This window comes from Armigeres subalbatus, chromosome 1, assembly GCF_024139115.2.
Source record: "Armigeres subalbatus isolate Guangzhou_Male chromosome 1, GZ_Asu_2, whole genome shotgun sequence".
NCBI lineage: Eukaryota > Metazoa > Arthropoda > Insecta > Diptera > Culicidae > Armigeres > Armigeres subalbatus.
Window position 1 is genome coordinate 285,219,435 of NC_085139.1, and position 18,348 is coordinate 285,237,782.

General features: G+C 39.9%; 1 protein-coding gene across 2 annotated transcripts in view; it reads right to left on the reverse strand.

Annotated features, from left to right (window-relative positions):
• Positions 1 to 621: 621 nt before the first annotated feature.
• The window catches only part of LOC134215187 (uncharacterized), a 305,718-nt gene continuing 287,991 nt past the window's right edge, over positions 622 to 18,348 (reverse strand). For both annotated transcript variants that reach the window (XM_062694424.1, XM_062694428.1), the window contains one exon: positions 622 to 2,018. In XM_062694424.1, the coding sequence (XP_062550408.1) occupies positions 1,798 to 2,018 (221 nt within the window). In that variant the 3' untranslated portion in view covers positions 622 to 1,797. The remainder of the gene's footprint in view (positions 2,019 to 18,348) is intronic.

The window sequence follows — 18,348 nt, forward strand, 5'->3', positions numbered from 1 at the left end:
GTTACCCGCAGGTAACAACATGTTCATATTTTTCAGAAAAAAAAGAGAGGGAATAGATATTTGTCGAAGATGATCTGGTATTCCTTGAATAGCATGATTTATGGACAAATCGTATTCAATTAAGGAACTGTCGTTGGTGAAGTGAATTCGTGGGATGGCCATGGCCACATCTTTGAGAATGCTGAGGAAGTGGAAGGATGGTTAGTTGGATACCTACCCTCTCATTGATTCTACTGAAGGTTTTAGGATGGAGGGTTATAACAGTAGGAATCGTTTTGGTAGAACGTGAAATACAGAACAGAAAGAACTAAGATAGAAATACAAAGTCCACCGAGACCACCGAGCTCGTCTTGATCCGTTATGGTCTACAATATATGGTACACTTTCACTTGGATCGAAGTGCAATTTACACCAGTTCTGATCAATCACGGAGTAGCAACCATTGATATGTACAGTCAGTCTAAACTAAGCTAAGCTGTATCCGAGACTTCCCCCAAGACGTAATTCACGTCAAAACTAATTATCGTTGCGCATATTCATGCTATGCAATCAGCCCCGAAAAAAAATAAAATATGCTGTGATACATCACTCTACTCACAAAAGCAACCTCGTTACAACTCATTGAAGGTTTCGTTTCTTATATTTTTCCAATAGACTTTTTCACTATACAACATTCGTTTTCTCTTCTCCCATCGTTTGCGTCGTCTCCACAGCACCATCCACACAGCGGTGGGGAGGAGCAATCAGCCTCTAGTTTTGTTCTATGTGTTCCGATCACAAATTCAGTTACGGTGACCGCTGTTTCACGTTCCCATTTGAATGTACAATTTCGTATAGATTGTGAGATTGCATTATTTAGCGATATTTCGCTCGTTTTCTCGTGCTCTACAGACCCGATTGATGAACATTTGGAATGCAGTTTTCAGAAGTTTAAATAATATTTTTTTTCAACGGGATGGTATTTTTTTTCTGCTATTTATAGTGTTTGTGAGTGAATTTGCTGTACAACCATCATTGTTTAGAACGTGTTTTAGTTCAGATTCGATATCCTGGTGTGTGAGTTCACACGAAACTTATTAACTATGCCCTTAAGAGTGGTATTGTTCTAATTATTCAACTATTGACTATGTGATCTTATTCCAAATATTTCAATTTTTGTTATCATATAACTACCTTTAGACTCTTACACTTGTAGCGTAGCTGGCTTAAAATACAAAAAATAGCATTTTATTTCTTCACTAGATATTTTATCCACGATTTTACACAACAAAGCTTTTCCGTGCAAGGATCTAAAACGAAACGCTGTTGCTTTCACAATCCACATTATTTCTGGTCTTTGCTCCGTGCAGATACCAAGCGGACATAGTTTTTGTATATGGCATCGTTCACGATCCCCCTGTATTGGATTGAAACCTCAATAGCGCAAGCGTGTTCACGAAATTTTCCAAGACTTCAGAATCGATTCAATCTTAAATTCAAATGACTTGATATGTAATAAAATATGTCTAAATGTGATCAAGTCAACTGAAATTAAGTTTTTCGACTCATAATAAGCGATTTTGCAAACTCGCTTGCCCCTTCGAGGGTTAAAACATCATTCTCCAGCGGAAAATCAAAGTTCAGCGTTCGTTCCGATCCAATCATCCCCTGTAACGCGCGGGAAAAGGGCCGTTGGTATTTGGTATTTGAAAAGAAGCAACGCTGAGAACAACATAAACATAAACCTCACACCGACTGTACAACGCTCTGCTCGGCAGCCATCGCCAGTGCTCAGACCCCAACCCTACCGCAACAGCGTTAGGAAGCCATTAACGGGAGCACTACCACAATCGACGACAGGAGCACCATCAACGATGGACCACCCCCCAAGAAGGACGATACCGCCATTAATGCAGCTGTGAGTGACGACGGCCACACCATCGTAGTTGGGAATTGGCCGGTGTCTCGGTACGGTGACTGGATCCACGGCGGCCAGAATAGTCGCAGTCGGTTGTGGAGCGGTGCCGATCCGGATGACGCTGGAAAAAAGAAAAAAAAATGAGAAGAGAAAGTGAACGGAGATTCAACACGAGTAAATTGAATTTTTATGCTTGTTTGGCATCGTCAGGCGACGACAACGTCTTGGAATTCAAGAAGATGTTATTCCAAGGGTCGAGAAAGCGTGTAGCGCGCTGAGTATCAGTATCATAATTAATTCAATCGCATATTACTGTCACATCCGAACACATGAGTCCGTGTAAAGGGCTTTTAGTGTGGGGACATTTGAAATGGGAAGGTTTTTGTCAGGGCATAATAGAATTGGATGATTGTAAAAGTGTCGACTTAAGATAAAGAAAAGTGCAACGGATCCATTGCAGTTGTCTTATTATGGCCGCTTTATGTGCAAAGAGAATGGAAAATTCTTGTTTGGGTTTTATCGTCTGGAGAAGCTGTTAGTGAATCTGATCATCACTCTGAAACAACATTGCATTTGCAGACAATCCATTAGCACTCCGGTTGAAAATTGGTTTTTGCCATTAACAATATTTAACAATGAGATTTCTAAGCGATTGCTCGTTTAGACTATTTAAATGTTATGAAAACAGGACACGAAAAAACAAATCTGTTTAATATTGTATAAAATCTTGGCAATTCTGTAAGGTTTTAATACAAGGAATGTAAGCTTACAGGATTGGTCAGTGATATCCTAGATCTCGATTTTAATCTCATGCTGAACCCGATTTCTGAAAGTGGATGATCTTATGACGTTGCGGATGTAGAGCAAATAAAGTCCGTAGAAATATGCGGATATAGACCGGATAGAATCGTATGTCCCATAATTCAATAAAAGAAAACAGCCTCACGATCCGAACAGAGTGAAAACGACACCACACAATAGTACCTGTTACAAACGGCGAGACATCTGCATCCCGTTGCGAAAGGGTCACTCGATCCACTCGCAGCAGAAAGTAGTGAAAGTCATCCTATCCATGCATCACGACTGTCATACGGGAGCTTTTTATATCGTCTACATTACAGCTTGATCGTGAACATGAGCATAAGCACGATGACTTGTGTATTTCGTAGTTGCTACTCCGTGATTGACCATAACAATTGCAATTGCAAGGAACCTAATAGATGGAAGCATGGGATTTGCTCTCTAACCTCAATGTGCACAGTCCGAGAGCTCTAGTATTTTTGAATGGTCGATAACGGTGCTGGCCACGTTTTCACGGTGTATCGAAGATGGGAAGGAATTGATGATGCAATGCCCACTGCAAGCCGAGAAAACCTCTGAACTCGCCACGAGCTTGTAACTATGTCTGCTGGGCGTGTGCAACCCGTTCTAAAAAAAGTCAATCGTCGAAGACAAGCTCTTGAGCATAGTGCGCCTCTTTTGACCTCCAACGGCTCGAATAGGAAAAACGTCTGGAGAAATAATTCATCGGTAGAAAGTACGTGATTTGCAAGCCCAGCTTGAAGAGGATGGAGAAACCAGTATCAATAGCAGCAAGACACATCGTTTGTCGCATGGCAGTTCACAGAGAACCCACGATTGGGTACAGAACCAACTAGTCCCGACTACAAACACCAACGGACCAAAAACATTCCAGTGCTTCCAGTGACAGCCACAGTGCAGTGTAGCCACTGCGAACAAATCGATTGCGCTATCGAGCGTTTCTGTTGACACCAACCCGGTAAGCACGATCAAAGAGCCACACAGCATCGCTACTTTCGAGCCGACACGTCACAGTTTTTGTCCCTTGGACAAAAATAGAAACATCGACTCTCGTATTTAGTCGAATCAAGTAGACCATGATATTAACATATGTTTCAATTATTATGCAGTATGCGCATTAGTATCTTTGTAAGGTCACTTGGACGGTCAAAACAACTCGTGTTTATAATCATTTCCGTCGCTGAAAAATGGATGATTTATCACATGTTAGTGAAACGCATATTTTTCATTCCCTAAGTTTTCGAACGGTACCTGTCAATGTAAAAATCGATATGAAAAGCGTAGAATCAAGTAATTAAGATCCAATTCAATGTGTTTAAGTTTGACATATTTCGACCATTGTAATAAGTAAAGCTTCCAAGTCATGGGCATGAAGTTATATAAGAAGAAATAATCCACAACTTTTTTTTCCAAATTCGTTTATTTGGTAGGCTCAGGCGTGTATAACACTTTAAGGAGCCATGAATCTACAACTTAATACAGCTTTTAAAAAAAGTACATCAAAACACATCTCTGAAAATCGCACCAGATCTTACGTATAGTATTCATAAGAGAATGGAAGTGATTCCAGCTGCTCTATTAAGAGTTCATGTATTGAAATTTCTGTCTGATTTATATAACCCAGATGATTTCCCCAAAGAACTTGAGATAGAACGGAAGCAGTATTGCAAACTATTTTGTTTGAGAACTGATAAAAATGGTCAAAAACTTTCAATCTTTCAAGAAATTGGAGAAGCAAAACTCTCGCTGTTTGTCTTCGTTGGTAATTCTTCCTCCCAATCCGAATACAATTATTGAAGGTATTGCCAAGTCTTTATTCAACATTCAACAACCTCAAAAACCGTATCAGGAATGTTCAAATAAAACCAAGAAACAACGTATTGAAGACCTCATCATCATATATATAGTAGCCCTGTTTGTCTGTCCGGTGACTAGCCAACCAGACGCAGCACGCGGGGAAATTCTCACAAAAAATAAAATATTTGACACTTCAATTCTTTTTTACTATCAGATGCAGAAAACAAAACCAGTGACAACCTTAGACAACGAGACACAGCATTTGATGAAAAAAATCACAGACAACAGACGTTGAAAATTTTGATTTTTTGATTTAATTATGCATACCATCTATAAGAAACTTAGACACAATCCAGTGTTGTGATCAAAAGTATTGATAATGTCATAATTTTCATTGTACGTGACTGGCGAAAAATTCTTTTAATAGTTTTGAAACCTGTTGATAATAAGAAACATATCAGAAATGTTATTTTTAAGACAAAAGCTGCAAAATCAAAGATTTATATACACGTATACGTCTATATACCTCTTAGAGAATAGACTTTATGATCGGGAGGAAACGGGTATCTTCAACAACAACAAATGCATGATAGGTACATACCATGACAATGCTCACGAAAAAGCAAAAAAATTACTACCACTAAGGTTGTTGAAGATCTTATGGTAATTTTTTTGTTCAGTCAAGCAAATGACACCAAACTAGTCAGTAAAAACTTAAAAAAAACGATTAATGATGACGACTTTGAAAGAAGCGTACACACGTTTCAAGGAAATTCACGATAATATTAAAGTAGGTTTTTCCTCATTTGCAAGCCTTCGGCCAAGGCAATGCAAGCTTCTTTCCAATTCAGGAACACATAGGGTAGTGAGCTAATTCCCGTCGTAGTAGGTAGTGCTTGGTTTTCAAATCTAATTTATACGCCAGCCCAACTACTTACTCTAACTAAGTTGTATGCAACACGTATTTTAGAGTTCCTAGTTTTCATTGTGTACTATTAGCGCATTGAACAAATCATAGTTTATTGAGAATCGGCAATTAAAAATACCCTTCAAATTTTTCAAATTTTTTCTTATGAAAATCTGTTTACGTCCATGAGAATTTTCATTCGTCCAGTCTAAAATTCGATGGATTGCTGTCAAATAAATCTGTTGGTATTAGTGTGCGATTTCTACAAGTACACCAAATTAGTTTTTTATGCGGTATCATACCGTGCTAAATAAAAATAACATAAATTCAATTAATATTGGCCTGTTCTGAATATGATATGTGTACATTGTGAAACATTGGATAGAATATGTGTACGGAGGATGTTCGCGGCTATCCAAGAAATACCTGAAGTGGAGGTCTTCAGATCTACACGCGTAACCAATGATCTACAGGCCTATTTTGTTAATGTAATGTACCCATAGTAGTACATATAACAGCATCTGCGTATGGAAGACGTTCGCGGCTATCCAAGAAAAACCTGAAGTGGAGGTCTTCAGATCTACACGCGTATCCAATGATCTACAGGCCTGTTTTGTAAATGTAATATACCCATTGTGGTACATATAACAGAATCTGCGTATGGAAGATCTTCACGGTTATCCAAGAAATTCCTGAAGTGAAGGCCTTCAGGTCTACACGCGTAACCAATGATCTACAGGCCTGTTTTGTAAATGTAATGTACCCATAGTAGTACATATGACAGAATCTGCGTATGGAAGACGTTCGCGGTTATCCAAGAAATACCTGAAGTGGAGGCCTTAGATCTACACGCGTATCCAATGATCTACAGGCCTGTTTTGTAAATGTAATATACCCATTGTGGTACATATAACAGAATCTGCGTATGGAAGATATTCACGGTTATCCAAGAAATCCCTGAAGTGAAGGCCTTCAGGTCTACACGCGTAACCGATGATCTACAGGCCTGTTTTGTAAATGTAGTTTACCCATTGTGGTACATATAACAGAATCTGCGTATGGAAGACGTTCGCGGTTATCCAAGAAATACCGGAAGTGCAGGCCTTCAGATCTACACGCGTAACCAATGATCTACAGGCCTATTTTGTTAATGTAATATACCCATTGTGGTACATATAACAGAATCTGCGCATGGAAGATCTTCACGGTTAGCCAAGAAATCCCTGAAGTGAAGGCCTTCAGGTCTACACGCGTAACCAATAATCTACAGGCCTGTTTTGTAAATGTAATATATCCATTGTGGTACATATGATATAATCTGCGTATCGAAGACGTTCGCGGTTATCCAAGAAATACCTGAAGTGGAGGTCTTCAGATCTACACGCGTAACCAATGATCTACAGGCCTGTTTTGTAAATGTAATATATCCATTGTGGTACATATAACAGAATCTGCGTATGGAAGATCTTCACGGTTATCCAAGAAATTCCTGAAGTGAAGGCCTTCAGGTCTACACGCGTAACCAATGATCTACAGGCCTGTTTTGTAAATGTAATATATCCATTGTGGTACATATGATATAATCTGCGTATCGAAGACGTTCGCGGTTATCCAAGAAATACCTGAAGTGGAGGCCTTAGATCTACACGCGTATCCAATGATCTACAGGCCTGTTTTGTAAATGTAAAATACCCATTGTGGTACATATAACAGAATCTGCGTATGGAAGATATTCACGGATATCCAAGAAATCCCTGAAGTGAAGGCCTTCAGGTCTACACGCGTAACCGATGATCTACAGGCCTGTTTTGTAAATGTAGTTTACCCATTGTGGTACATATAACAGAATCTGCGTATGGAAGACGTTCGCGGTTATCCAAGAAATACCGGAAGTGCAGGCCTTCAGATCTACACGCGTAACCAATGATCTACAGGCCTATTTTGTTAATGTAATATACCCATTGTGGTACATATAACAGAATCTGCGCATGGAAGATCTTCACGGTTAGCCAAGAAATCCCTGAAGTGAAGGCCTTCAGGTCTACACGCGTAACCAATGATCTACAGGCCTGTTTTGTAAATGTAATATATCCATTGTGGTACATATGATAGAATCTGCGTATGGAAGATCTTCACGGTTATAAAAAAAACCTGAAGTGGAGGCCTTCAGATCTACACGCGTAACCAATGATCTACAGGCCTGTTTTGTAAATGCAATATACCCATTGTGGTACATATAATAAAATCTGCATATGGAAGATCTTCACGGTTATCCACAAAATACCGGAAGTGAAGGCCTTCAGGTCTACACGCGTAACCAATGATCTACAGGCTTGTTTTTTAAATGTTATGTACCCATTGTAGTACATATAACAGAATCTGCGTATGGAAGACGTTCGTGGTTATCCAAGAAATACCTGAAGTGGAGGCCTTCAGATCTACATGCATAACCAATGATCTACAAGATGGTTTTGTAAATGTAAGGTCCCTTTAATATCGACTCATGGAGGTTTCACAGTAACAGAATCTGCGTATGAAAGCCGTTCGCGGATATCCAAGAAATACCTGAAGTGGATCATTTCAGATCGACACGCGTAAATAACGATCTGAAGGCCTGTTTTGAATATATAATGTACCCATTATTTTTGCCTTTCTCATACAACAAAGTTGTACCGAAAGGCTATCATTTCACTCCAAGAACGAACTTTTTATAGAAGGCCCGGAGACCCATAGTGTTATATACCAATCTACTCGACTCAACGAACTGTATGCATGTGTGTAGGTGTGTGTATGTGTTTGTGTATGTGTGTGTATGTGTGTGTATGTGTGCACAAAAGCTAAGAAAAACATTTGACAACTTTTCTTATAGCAATCCTTAGCCGATTTTCTCGCAACAAGTTTTATTCGATAGAAGGCAAAGCCTAGTTGATCGCGTTTGAAAGTTATTACGAAAATGGTACATTAAACCGAGCCATATAAGCGACATATAAGGTTGGTGTCTTGACTAAATGCGAGAAAGGCAGTATCACAATTCGGTGAACTAAGTTGGGTTTTTTTTTCTTTGAGGTCGTTCAACAATGATGTCACAGGTTTTAGGAGGGGAGGGGTTTGTAAGATTTTGTGACACTGCATATACAAGGTATACAAAAAAGCGTGACAGAGGAGGGAGGGGGGTCTAGAAATCTAAAAAAATAGTGGACGTCATATTTGAATCATTTGCGTGTTTTTTAAGTTTAACATCAAGTTCAACACAAATGTATTCAATATGAAGAGAGCATAAACCATATTTAAAATCGGAACATTGATCTTCAGCTACGCGTGAAGATCAAATTGCTTACTCCAGGGATTTCTTGAATGACCAAGAACATATGCTGTGAGGGCATTCTGTTATTCGTACTACAGAGAGCATGTACCTTCTTTGAAACCGGAAAATTGATCATCAGTTACGCGTGTAGATCAAAAGGCCTTACTCCAGGGATTTCTTGGATGACCAAGAACATATGCAGTGAACGCATTCTGTTCTTTGTACTACAGAGAGCATGTACCATATAACCGGAAAATTGATCTTCAGTTACACGTGTAGATCGAAAGGCCTTACTCCAGGGATTTCTTGGATGACCAAGAATATATGCAGTGAACGCATTCTGTTCTTTGTACTACAGAGAGCATGTACCATATTTGAAACCGGAAAATTGATCTTCAGTCACACGTGTAGATCGGGAGGCCTTACTCCAGGAATTTCTTGGATGACCAAGAACATATGCAGTGAACGCATTCTGTTCTTTGTACTACAGAGAGCATGTACCATATTTGAAACCGGAAAATTGATCTTCAGTTACGCGTGTAGATCGGAAGGCCTTACTCCAGGGATTTCTTGGATGATCAAGAACATATGCAGTGAACGCATTCTGTTCTTTGTACTACAGAGAGCATGTACCATATTTGAAACCGGAAAATTGATCTTCAGTTACGCGTGTAGATGGGAAGGCCTTACTCCAGGGATTTCTTGGATGACCAAGAACATATGCAGTGAACGCATTATGTTCTTTGTACTACAGAGAGCATGTACCATATTTGAAACCGGAAAATTGATCATCTACGTATTCTTTCTCTGTACCACAAGGAGCATGTACCATACTTAAAACAGGACTGCAAATCTTTGTTCCTGAGCTCAAGCCATTTCTTGGATAACTGGACGACTTATCTGTGACTTTATGCAGAATAACTATCATTTCGGTCAATTTTGAAAGTCAAACTTAAAAGTTTATTTCGGTTCCAGTTAACAAAAATTTCCTATTGCAATCCCATTTCGACCGCATAAAAATGGTTTCGATTGTGCTGCCATTCAGTTAAATGCCTCAGTCTGTCAAACAACTAACACACATGCTTAACATGTACGTGGGTAGTGCTGCCAACAGATTTCTGTTATGAAATTATTTCTCCTGTTTCAAACTTTTGGAATAGTGGAAAATTTTAGTGTGAATGACGAGTGTGTATGAAAAATATTTATTTGGAAGACTTTTCTTTTATTACACTAGCGGAAAATAATTGAAAAACCCACTTTTATTGACTGCATGATGTATTATCAGATGTGTAACATAAGATTATTTCAGTTCAAACTGCCAGTTTGGCAACGCGTTTTTCGACTATAAACAAGGCGACGAAGAAAATAAATTTCAAACGATCTAAAGTTTTAAAAAACAGATCATTTGAACGCCTTCCGGTAGTTATTTTTCAATTATTTTTCACTTGAGCAATAAACATTGCTTTTATTTAGTGCGCAGTGAGAAATTTATGTGAAAAAGTGCGGTGAAAAGCAGTGAATTAAGTTGGTTTTGGTGACGGTGTTGCGCGTCTTCTACAGCAGTGAACGAACTGGATTTTCCTTCGTCGCACGGATAACGTAGGAAATTGTGAAAAAGTCACTGCCGCAAAGTTAAATTTATCTGTATTTCAAGTAAGTAACACCGGAATGTAATTTAAATGAATGCAGATCGTAGTGTACACTTTTTTCTATCTCGCCAGATGGTTAGTTCATTATTTTAGTTTACGATTCGCGAGTATTTAGTGATTTAGAATTTGATATGACGAATGCTAACGCCATGGACGAATTAGCGCATAACCCTAATGTGTGTGTGTGCACAACCCATGAGAATATTAATCTTATTTTACATAGTTTGAAAAGAATCAATTTAACAAAGGATATTAAAATGTTAACTGGTAGTCTTTTGTGTGAAAATATAACATCAAATTGCTATCTATGATCTTGTTCGGATTGTCCAGGCTCTTCATCATTGGAAAATATTTTATTCGTTGAGTTTGAAGACAAATATATTGATCAGTTATCATTTGAGCAATGGGTGACCACGGATAGGTGTGACCTAGAAACTATTGTAAAACCTGTAGATGAGTTTGTGTCATATTTTTGCTTGAAATTAGAAAGTTTAATCCCTCACGATTTCATTAAAACAGAACAATCCAGCTTTTTAAAAAATACGAAAAATACATTACAAAATGGTGAATTTTTAGTCATTTGTGATTTTTCTGAAAATTACAGCTTTGTATTGCAAGATGAAGTGCAGTCCCATCACTGGAACGTACAACAAGCTACAATTCATCCATTCGTTATTTATTTTAATGGAAGTACGCAAATTGAACACTTAAGTTTTATTATAATTTCCGAAGATTTAAGACACGATTCAGTATCCGTAAACTTGTTCATTGAAAAAATGATTAACTTTTTACGCGTTGATAAGAATAAAGTAGTCAAAAAGATATATTTCATGTCTGATAGAGCAGCGTCGCAGTACAAAAATCCTAAAAAAATTTCGAGCCTATGTCAATTTAAATCAATGTACGGAATTGATGCAGGATGGCATTTTTTTTTGCTACGTCACATGGCAAAGGTCCTTGTGATGCTATTGGAGGAAAAATAAAGCTCATGACCACAAGAGCATGTTTAGCCAAAGAACGTGAGCATCCAATTAATACTGCGAAAGAACTTTTTGATTGGGCGAATCGTAGAAAAGAAAAAGACAAATTATCATTTTGCTTTACTACTACTGAAGAGTACGAAATAAAGGCTTCAGAGCTCAGCGAGCAATATAATAATGCAAAAACGATCCAAGGAACCCCAAAATTTCACTGTTTCATTCCATTGTCGGAAAAAAAATAAAGCAAAACTATACTCAAACTGTGCTGATAATAATTCAAAAGTGTTCGATATTGTAAAAAATTTGAATAAAAACAAATAAAAAATAAGTATTAATAAACTGTTTTCATGATATCATAACCCATACCGAAATTCAAACCCAAAGCTCTTAAAGTTTCTATAACAACATTGTGTAACTGCCACATTTAATTTAATAATTAGGATAATATGATAGATCGAGTAGAGAGACTCATCGATCATTTCCTGCAAAAAAATATTCTGGTGCTGATATTAAATGTCAAATCTAAAATTATTTTTGTGATCTGTTAATTCATTTTTATTTATTTATACATATTATATTTATACATATAATAGACATAATATCGATGAATACATAAATATGGAATATCATAAAAACAACTTGTTCAGCTCACGCAAGGCCCTTAACAATAAAATCAGCATCAAACTGCGATTCCTGAAAAAAAAATACATGGAAATTGTTTTTTTTGTTTACTATGTGTGAAAATTGTGAAATGTTTGAAATGTCATAACTTTTTTGTTTATTAGTTTACCATCACCAAATTTTTATGGTAGATAGCTAATATAATGGACCGTTTTCCCTAAAAAAAATTACGTTCGTAAAAAGATAGGGTTTTGAGATATTTGAGTTTTTGTGACAAAAATGATATTTTCTAAAGCAAAAAAAAAATTTTTTACGGTGTACATTTTTTTAAGAATCACCATTTAGTTGTCTAACTTTGCTGAAAAAATCATAACAATCGAACATTCCGTTTTTGCTGTACAGCTCTTTGAATATTTTTGAACCATTTTCACATACACCCTTTTGAAAAGTTAGTCGTGACTCAATAAAAAGATTTGATATCGAAAAATGACGATTTAGATGAAATTAAAAAAAGTTTCAACTCAATAGAAAATCATGAATTAAAAATTTTGTTAAATTTTGATGCAGTTGCTTGGAATCGCTCAGCTGAGGAGCTAGCATTCGCGGTCAATTCGACATTGTTGTTTCAAAAGGACGAAAGTCGCAAACGTAAACATTGACTTCTTCAGGAAGATTAGAGACTTCTGGCCTTATTTTCCACTTCCGTTCGATAGAAAGCGCGGAGCGCCACCAGTTCCAAGTGGTTGTTAGCTGGGAGCGGTCCTAGTTGTTGAGTAATTTGCAGGAAAAGTCATTGTTTTCGTTTGCGACATTGGCCCTTATGAAACAACAGTGTCGAATTTATAAAGTAGCTCAAGCGCAAATCAGGAAAACCATTGGCATTGGCATTGTACATTGACTTGGATTTATCTGAGAGAAAGTACAATCTGCTTCAAAGTACTTTAAGGACACTCCTCACGGAATCCAAATTCAAAAGTACTCGCGCCTCAACGGCACACCACTCAATACGGAAGCAACGCACAACTGTCATTTTTATTATTTAAGCTTTGCTGCGTCGCATTCCTGAAATAATAAAAAATACAGTTGTCCGTTATTTCCGTATCGAGTGGTATGCCCTTGAAAACGAGAGTATTTGGATTCCGTGAGGAGCGTCCTTAAACTAGGTTCATGAAAATCTGCTTCCTAGCCTTTATGCGTTGAAAACGGAGAAGGAAAAAATCATTCGTAAGACCTAATTAATTGTACCTCTTTAAGCATTATGCAGCAAATTTCGGTAGAGAGCTCAAGGGCGGCGAAACTTGTATGCAAATGGGGTTTTGATGGAAGCTCAGGACATAGCACCTACAAACAAAAATTTGCGGAAGCTGAGAGCTTAGATAAGGGGCTGCTTGTCGTGGCTTCAGTTCCATTGAAAGTTATCGACACTATCCTCTAGTCAAATCCGCTCAACATTCTTCATTCTCTGGCCATCCGGAATATGCTCCCGGCCGAATCATTCCTCGAGCACGACGACACACCACATTGTCTCTGACGCCAAATGAACGGATGGAGCAGCTTTTCCTTGATTATGATGATTTCCCTGATTCCACAATCCTAATCCCCGTCCATCCTTAAACATTGTAAACCTAACCTCGAGTCACCACGAGTTTGCTGGCTTCTACTCCTCTGTTACTGACTTCATAATAAGATGATATTGATTGTACATATAAAACCCAGATTAATCCACCTAGCGATGATGGCGCCTTTCACGCGCAAAAAGGTAATAAATGTTGCCTTTACGCTTACACCTCGATGATGTACAAGAAAGGCAAAACAGTTACACCGTCTAATGTTATGATAGAAAATTTACACTAGTAGACGACAGATGGCGCTGCCAAAAGTTTCTCGAATTTCCTATGTTCGAATTTTGACTTTCGGACAATTTCATAGTACTATGAAACTGAACGAAGAGCATACTTACGCCTAAATGCGTGCAACACGAGCATCTTTATAGCACGATGAAACTCTTAATGGGAAGCCACGGATAAAATATTCATAGATGCAAGGCATTTTTCATAACACATTATTGTTCTATGTGACTATGTCTCATCACTATTTTAATATTATCTATTTTTTGCAATTTGCAATTATTATGAAATTCAATAGTGATCAACAGCGTTTTAGTCTCTGTCGGATGCAACTTGTTGCAAGAAAATCGGTTAAGAGTTTCTATGTGAAAATTTGGCTAATGTTTTTTATGGCATTTTGTGCACACACACGCACACACATACACACACACACGCACACACGGACAGACAGACATTTGTTCAGCTCATCGAGCTGAGTCGAATGGTATATAACACTATGGGTCTCCGGGACTTCTATCAAAAGTTCGATTTTGGAGTGAAATGATAGCCTTTCGGTACAACTTAGTTGTACGAGAAAGGCAAAAAGAACCATGGCTCCGTAAAGTGTTATATACGCCTGGGCTTACCAAAAAACGAAATTGAAAAAAAAAATAACAAATTCCAATGATTTCTGATACCGTCGTTAAAAAACAACCCCTCAAATCATTTCTAAGGATATCCAGATTCTATAGTATAAAACATGGCGTTTACGACACTTATGAAGTGGTCAATTGGAAATTGGTCAATTGTTGTAAAAATCATCGGATCATTACTCGTCATGGTACGATTTACACAAACTCCGAAACCGGTACATAAGGGAAGTCTGATCAGTTTTGGTCTGGCATGCAAAAACCTTTCTTAGCCATCTCGAGGCTGCAGGTCTTCAAAATCATCTTTCGAATCCCCTACTGCTTGAGGAGCTGGTACACAATCTTCCAGCTACACTCAAGCTTAACTGGTCACTTTTCAAAAGGCAGCACCTCATTGACGACCTTACCACATTCGGGTCTTTTATGGAAGAGATCTTGATAGCCGCAAGTTATGTTAGTTTTATGAACGAGGTAGAAGGACATCGAATCAAACAGAAGAAACCGAAGACGAAGAAGAAAATGTATGTAAACGCACACGCTTTAGAGGAAAAAAAGAGGAGACACTTTGCCCAATGGTGATCGTCAGGCATAGGCAACAAAAGCCGTGTGTCACTTTTAAGAAAGTTGGTCACAGGATCAAGGATTGTTACACTTTCTTTAACCCTCTAAGACCCGGGACGAACGGATTTTTTTCAAATGGCTCGCATTCAGCACCTGATCGTCGGAATTCCTCGCGGTTTGGTTTGTGCTCAATGGGAATAGCTATATTTTTGCTCTGATACATTTTCAAATAAAAATTTTTGTTCAGGTCCGAATTATTGCTAAAAATAAGTGTGCGCGGGGGTGTTTTTTCTATAATTCAAACATCTCTTCAATATTCTGGACGTGTTCATGCCCAAAATTTATCAAATCACCCATCAAACCAACCCAAAAAGATATTTGTAAAGATTTTTAGTCGATTCCGATGTTTTCACCATTTGAGTAGGGCAGGATTGACTGAATTCAGGGCCGCATTCAGGGGTTACAATGGTAGAGTAAAAAAAAATTGACCTTCTGTAATTTTGACCAGGGCCGGCTTGAGGGGTCCAAATGGGGAGAGCAAGGGCCATATCACCAAAAGCAATGGAACTGGGCATGCGACTGCTCAAACACCATGGAAACACATCAGGAGCTCAAAGAAATCTGTTTCAAATGGAAATTGATCTTCTGAAATTTCAACCAGGGCCGGATTTAGGAGTGAAAATGGGGAGGGCAGGGGCCATATCACCAATTGCAATGAAACAGGGCATGCGACTGCTCAAACTTCATGAAAACACATCAGGAGCACAAAGAACTCTGTTTGAATTTGAAATTGACCTTCTGAAATTTTGACCAGGGCCGGATTCAGGGGTCCAAATGGGAAGAGCAAGGGCCATATCACCAAAAGCAATGAAACTGGGCATGCGACTGCTCAAACACCATGGAAACACATCAGGAGCTAAAAGAAATCTGTTTCAAATGGAAATTGATCTTCTGAAATTTCAACCAGGGCCGGATTTAGGAGTGAAAATGGGGAGGGCAGGGGCCATATCACCAATTGCAATGAAACAGGGCATGCGACTGCTCAAACTTCATGAAAACACATCAGGAGCTCAAAGAATTCTGCTCGAACTTCAAATTGTCTTTCCGAAATTTTGACCAGGACCGGCTTCAGGGGTCCAAATGGGAGGGCAAAGGCCATATCACCAATAGAAATAAAACTGAACAGTGGGCATGCGACTGCTCAAACTTCATGAAAAACACATCAGGATCTCAAAAACTCTGTTTGAATTTGAAATTGACCTTCTGAAATTTCAACCAGGGCCGGATTCAAGGGTGAAAATATGGAGAGTGGACTGCTTAAACATCATGAAAACACATCACACATCTCCGGAAGTTCCTCCAGGAAATCCTCCGGAAGTTCCTCCAGGAAATCCTCCGGAAGTTCCTCAAGGAATTCATCCGGAAGTTCCTCCAGGAATTCCTCCGGAAGTTCCTCCAGGAATTCCTCCGGAAATTCCTCCAGGAATTCCTCCGGAAGTTCCTCCAGGAATTCCTCCGGAAGTTCCTCCAGGAATTCCTCCGGAAGTTCCTCCAGGAATTCCTCCGGAAGTTCCTCCAGGAATTCCTCCGGAAGTTCCTCCAGGAATTCCTCCGGAAGTTCCTCCAGGAATTCCTCCGGAAGTTCCTCCAGGAATTCATCCGGAAGTTCCTCCAGGAATTCATCCGGAAGTTCCTCCAGGAATTCCTCCAGAAGTTCCTCCAGGAATTCCTCTGGAAGTTCCTCCAGGAATTCCTCCGGAAGTTCCTCCAGGAAATCCTCCGGAAGTTCCTCCAGGAATTCCTCCGGAAGTTCCTCCAGGAATTCCTCCGGAAGTTCCTCCAAGAATTCCTCCGGAAGTTCCTCCAGGAATTCCTCCGGAAGTTCCTCCAGGAATTCCTCCGGAAGTTCCTCCAGGAATTCCTCCGGAAGTTCCTCCAGGAATTCCTCCGGAAGTTCCTCCAGGAATTCCTCCGGAAGTTCCTCCAGGAATTCCTCCGGAAGTTCCTCCAGGAATTCCTCCGAAGTTCCTCCAGGAATTCCTCCGGAAGTTCCTCCAGGAATTCCTCCGGAAGTTCCTCCAGGAATTCCTCCGGAAGTTCCTCCAGGTATTCCTCCGGAAGTTCCTCCAGGTATTCCTCCGGAAGTTCCTCCAGGTATTCCTCCGGAAGTTCCTCCAGGAATTCCTCCGGAAGTTCTTCCAGGAATTCCTCCGGAAGTTCCTCCAGGAATTCCTCCGGAAGTTCCTCCAGGAATTCCTCCAGAAGTTCCTCCAGGAATTCCTCCGGAAGTTCCTCCAGGAATTCCTCCGGAAGTTCCTCCAGGAATTCCTCCGGAAGTTCCTCCAGGAATTCCTCCGGAAGTTCCTCCAGGAATTCCTCGGAAGTTCCTCCAGGAATTCCTCCGGAAGTTCCTCCAGGAATTCCTCCGGAAGTTCCTCCAGGAATTCCTCCGGAAGTTCCTCCAGGAATTCCTCCGGAAGTTCCTCCAGGAATTCCTCCGGAAGTTCCTCCAGGAATTCCTCCGGAAGTTCCTCCAGGAATTCTTCCGGAAGTTCCTCCAGGAATTCCTCCGGAAGTTCCTCCAGGAATTCCTCCGGAAGTTCCTCCAGGAATTCCTCCGGAAGTTCCTCCAGGAATTCCTCCGGAAGTTCCTCCAGGAATTCTTCCGGAAGTTCCTCCAGGAATTCCTCCGGAAGTTCCTCCAGGAATTCCTCCGGAAGTTCCTCCAGGAAATCCTCCGGAAGTTCCTCCAGGAATTCCTCCGGAAGTTCCTCCAGGAATTCCTCCAGGACTTCCTCCGGAAGTTCCTCCAGCAGTTCCTCCGGAGTTCCTCCAGGAATTCCTCCGGAAGTTCCTCCAGGAATTCCTCCGGAAGTTCCTCCAGGAATTCCTCCGGAAGTTCCTCCAGGAATTCCTCCGGAAGTTCCTCCAGGAATTCCTCCGGAAGTTCCTCCAGGAATTGTTCCGGAAGTTCCTCCAGGAATTGTTCCGGAAGTTCCTCCAAGAATTGTTCCGGAAGTTCCTCCAAGAATTGTTCCGGAAGTTCCTCCAAGAATTCTTCCGGAAGTTCCTCCAAGAATTCTTCCGGAAGTTCCTCCAGGAATTCCTCCGGAAGTTCCTCCAGGAATTCCTCCGGAAGTTCCTCCAGGAATTCCTCCGGAAGTTCCTCCAGGAATTCCTCCGGAAGTTCCTCCAGGAATTCCTCCGGAAGTTCCTCCAGGAATTCCTCCGGAAGTTCCTCCAGGAATTCCTCCGGAAGTTCCACCAGGAATTCCTTCGGAAGTTCCTCCAGGAATTTCTTTGGAAGTTCCTCCAGGAATTCCTTCGGAAGTTC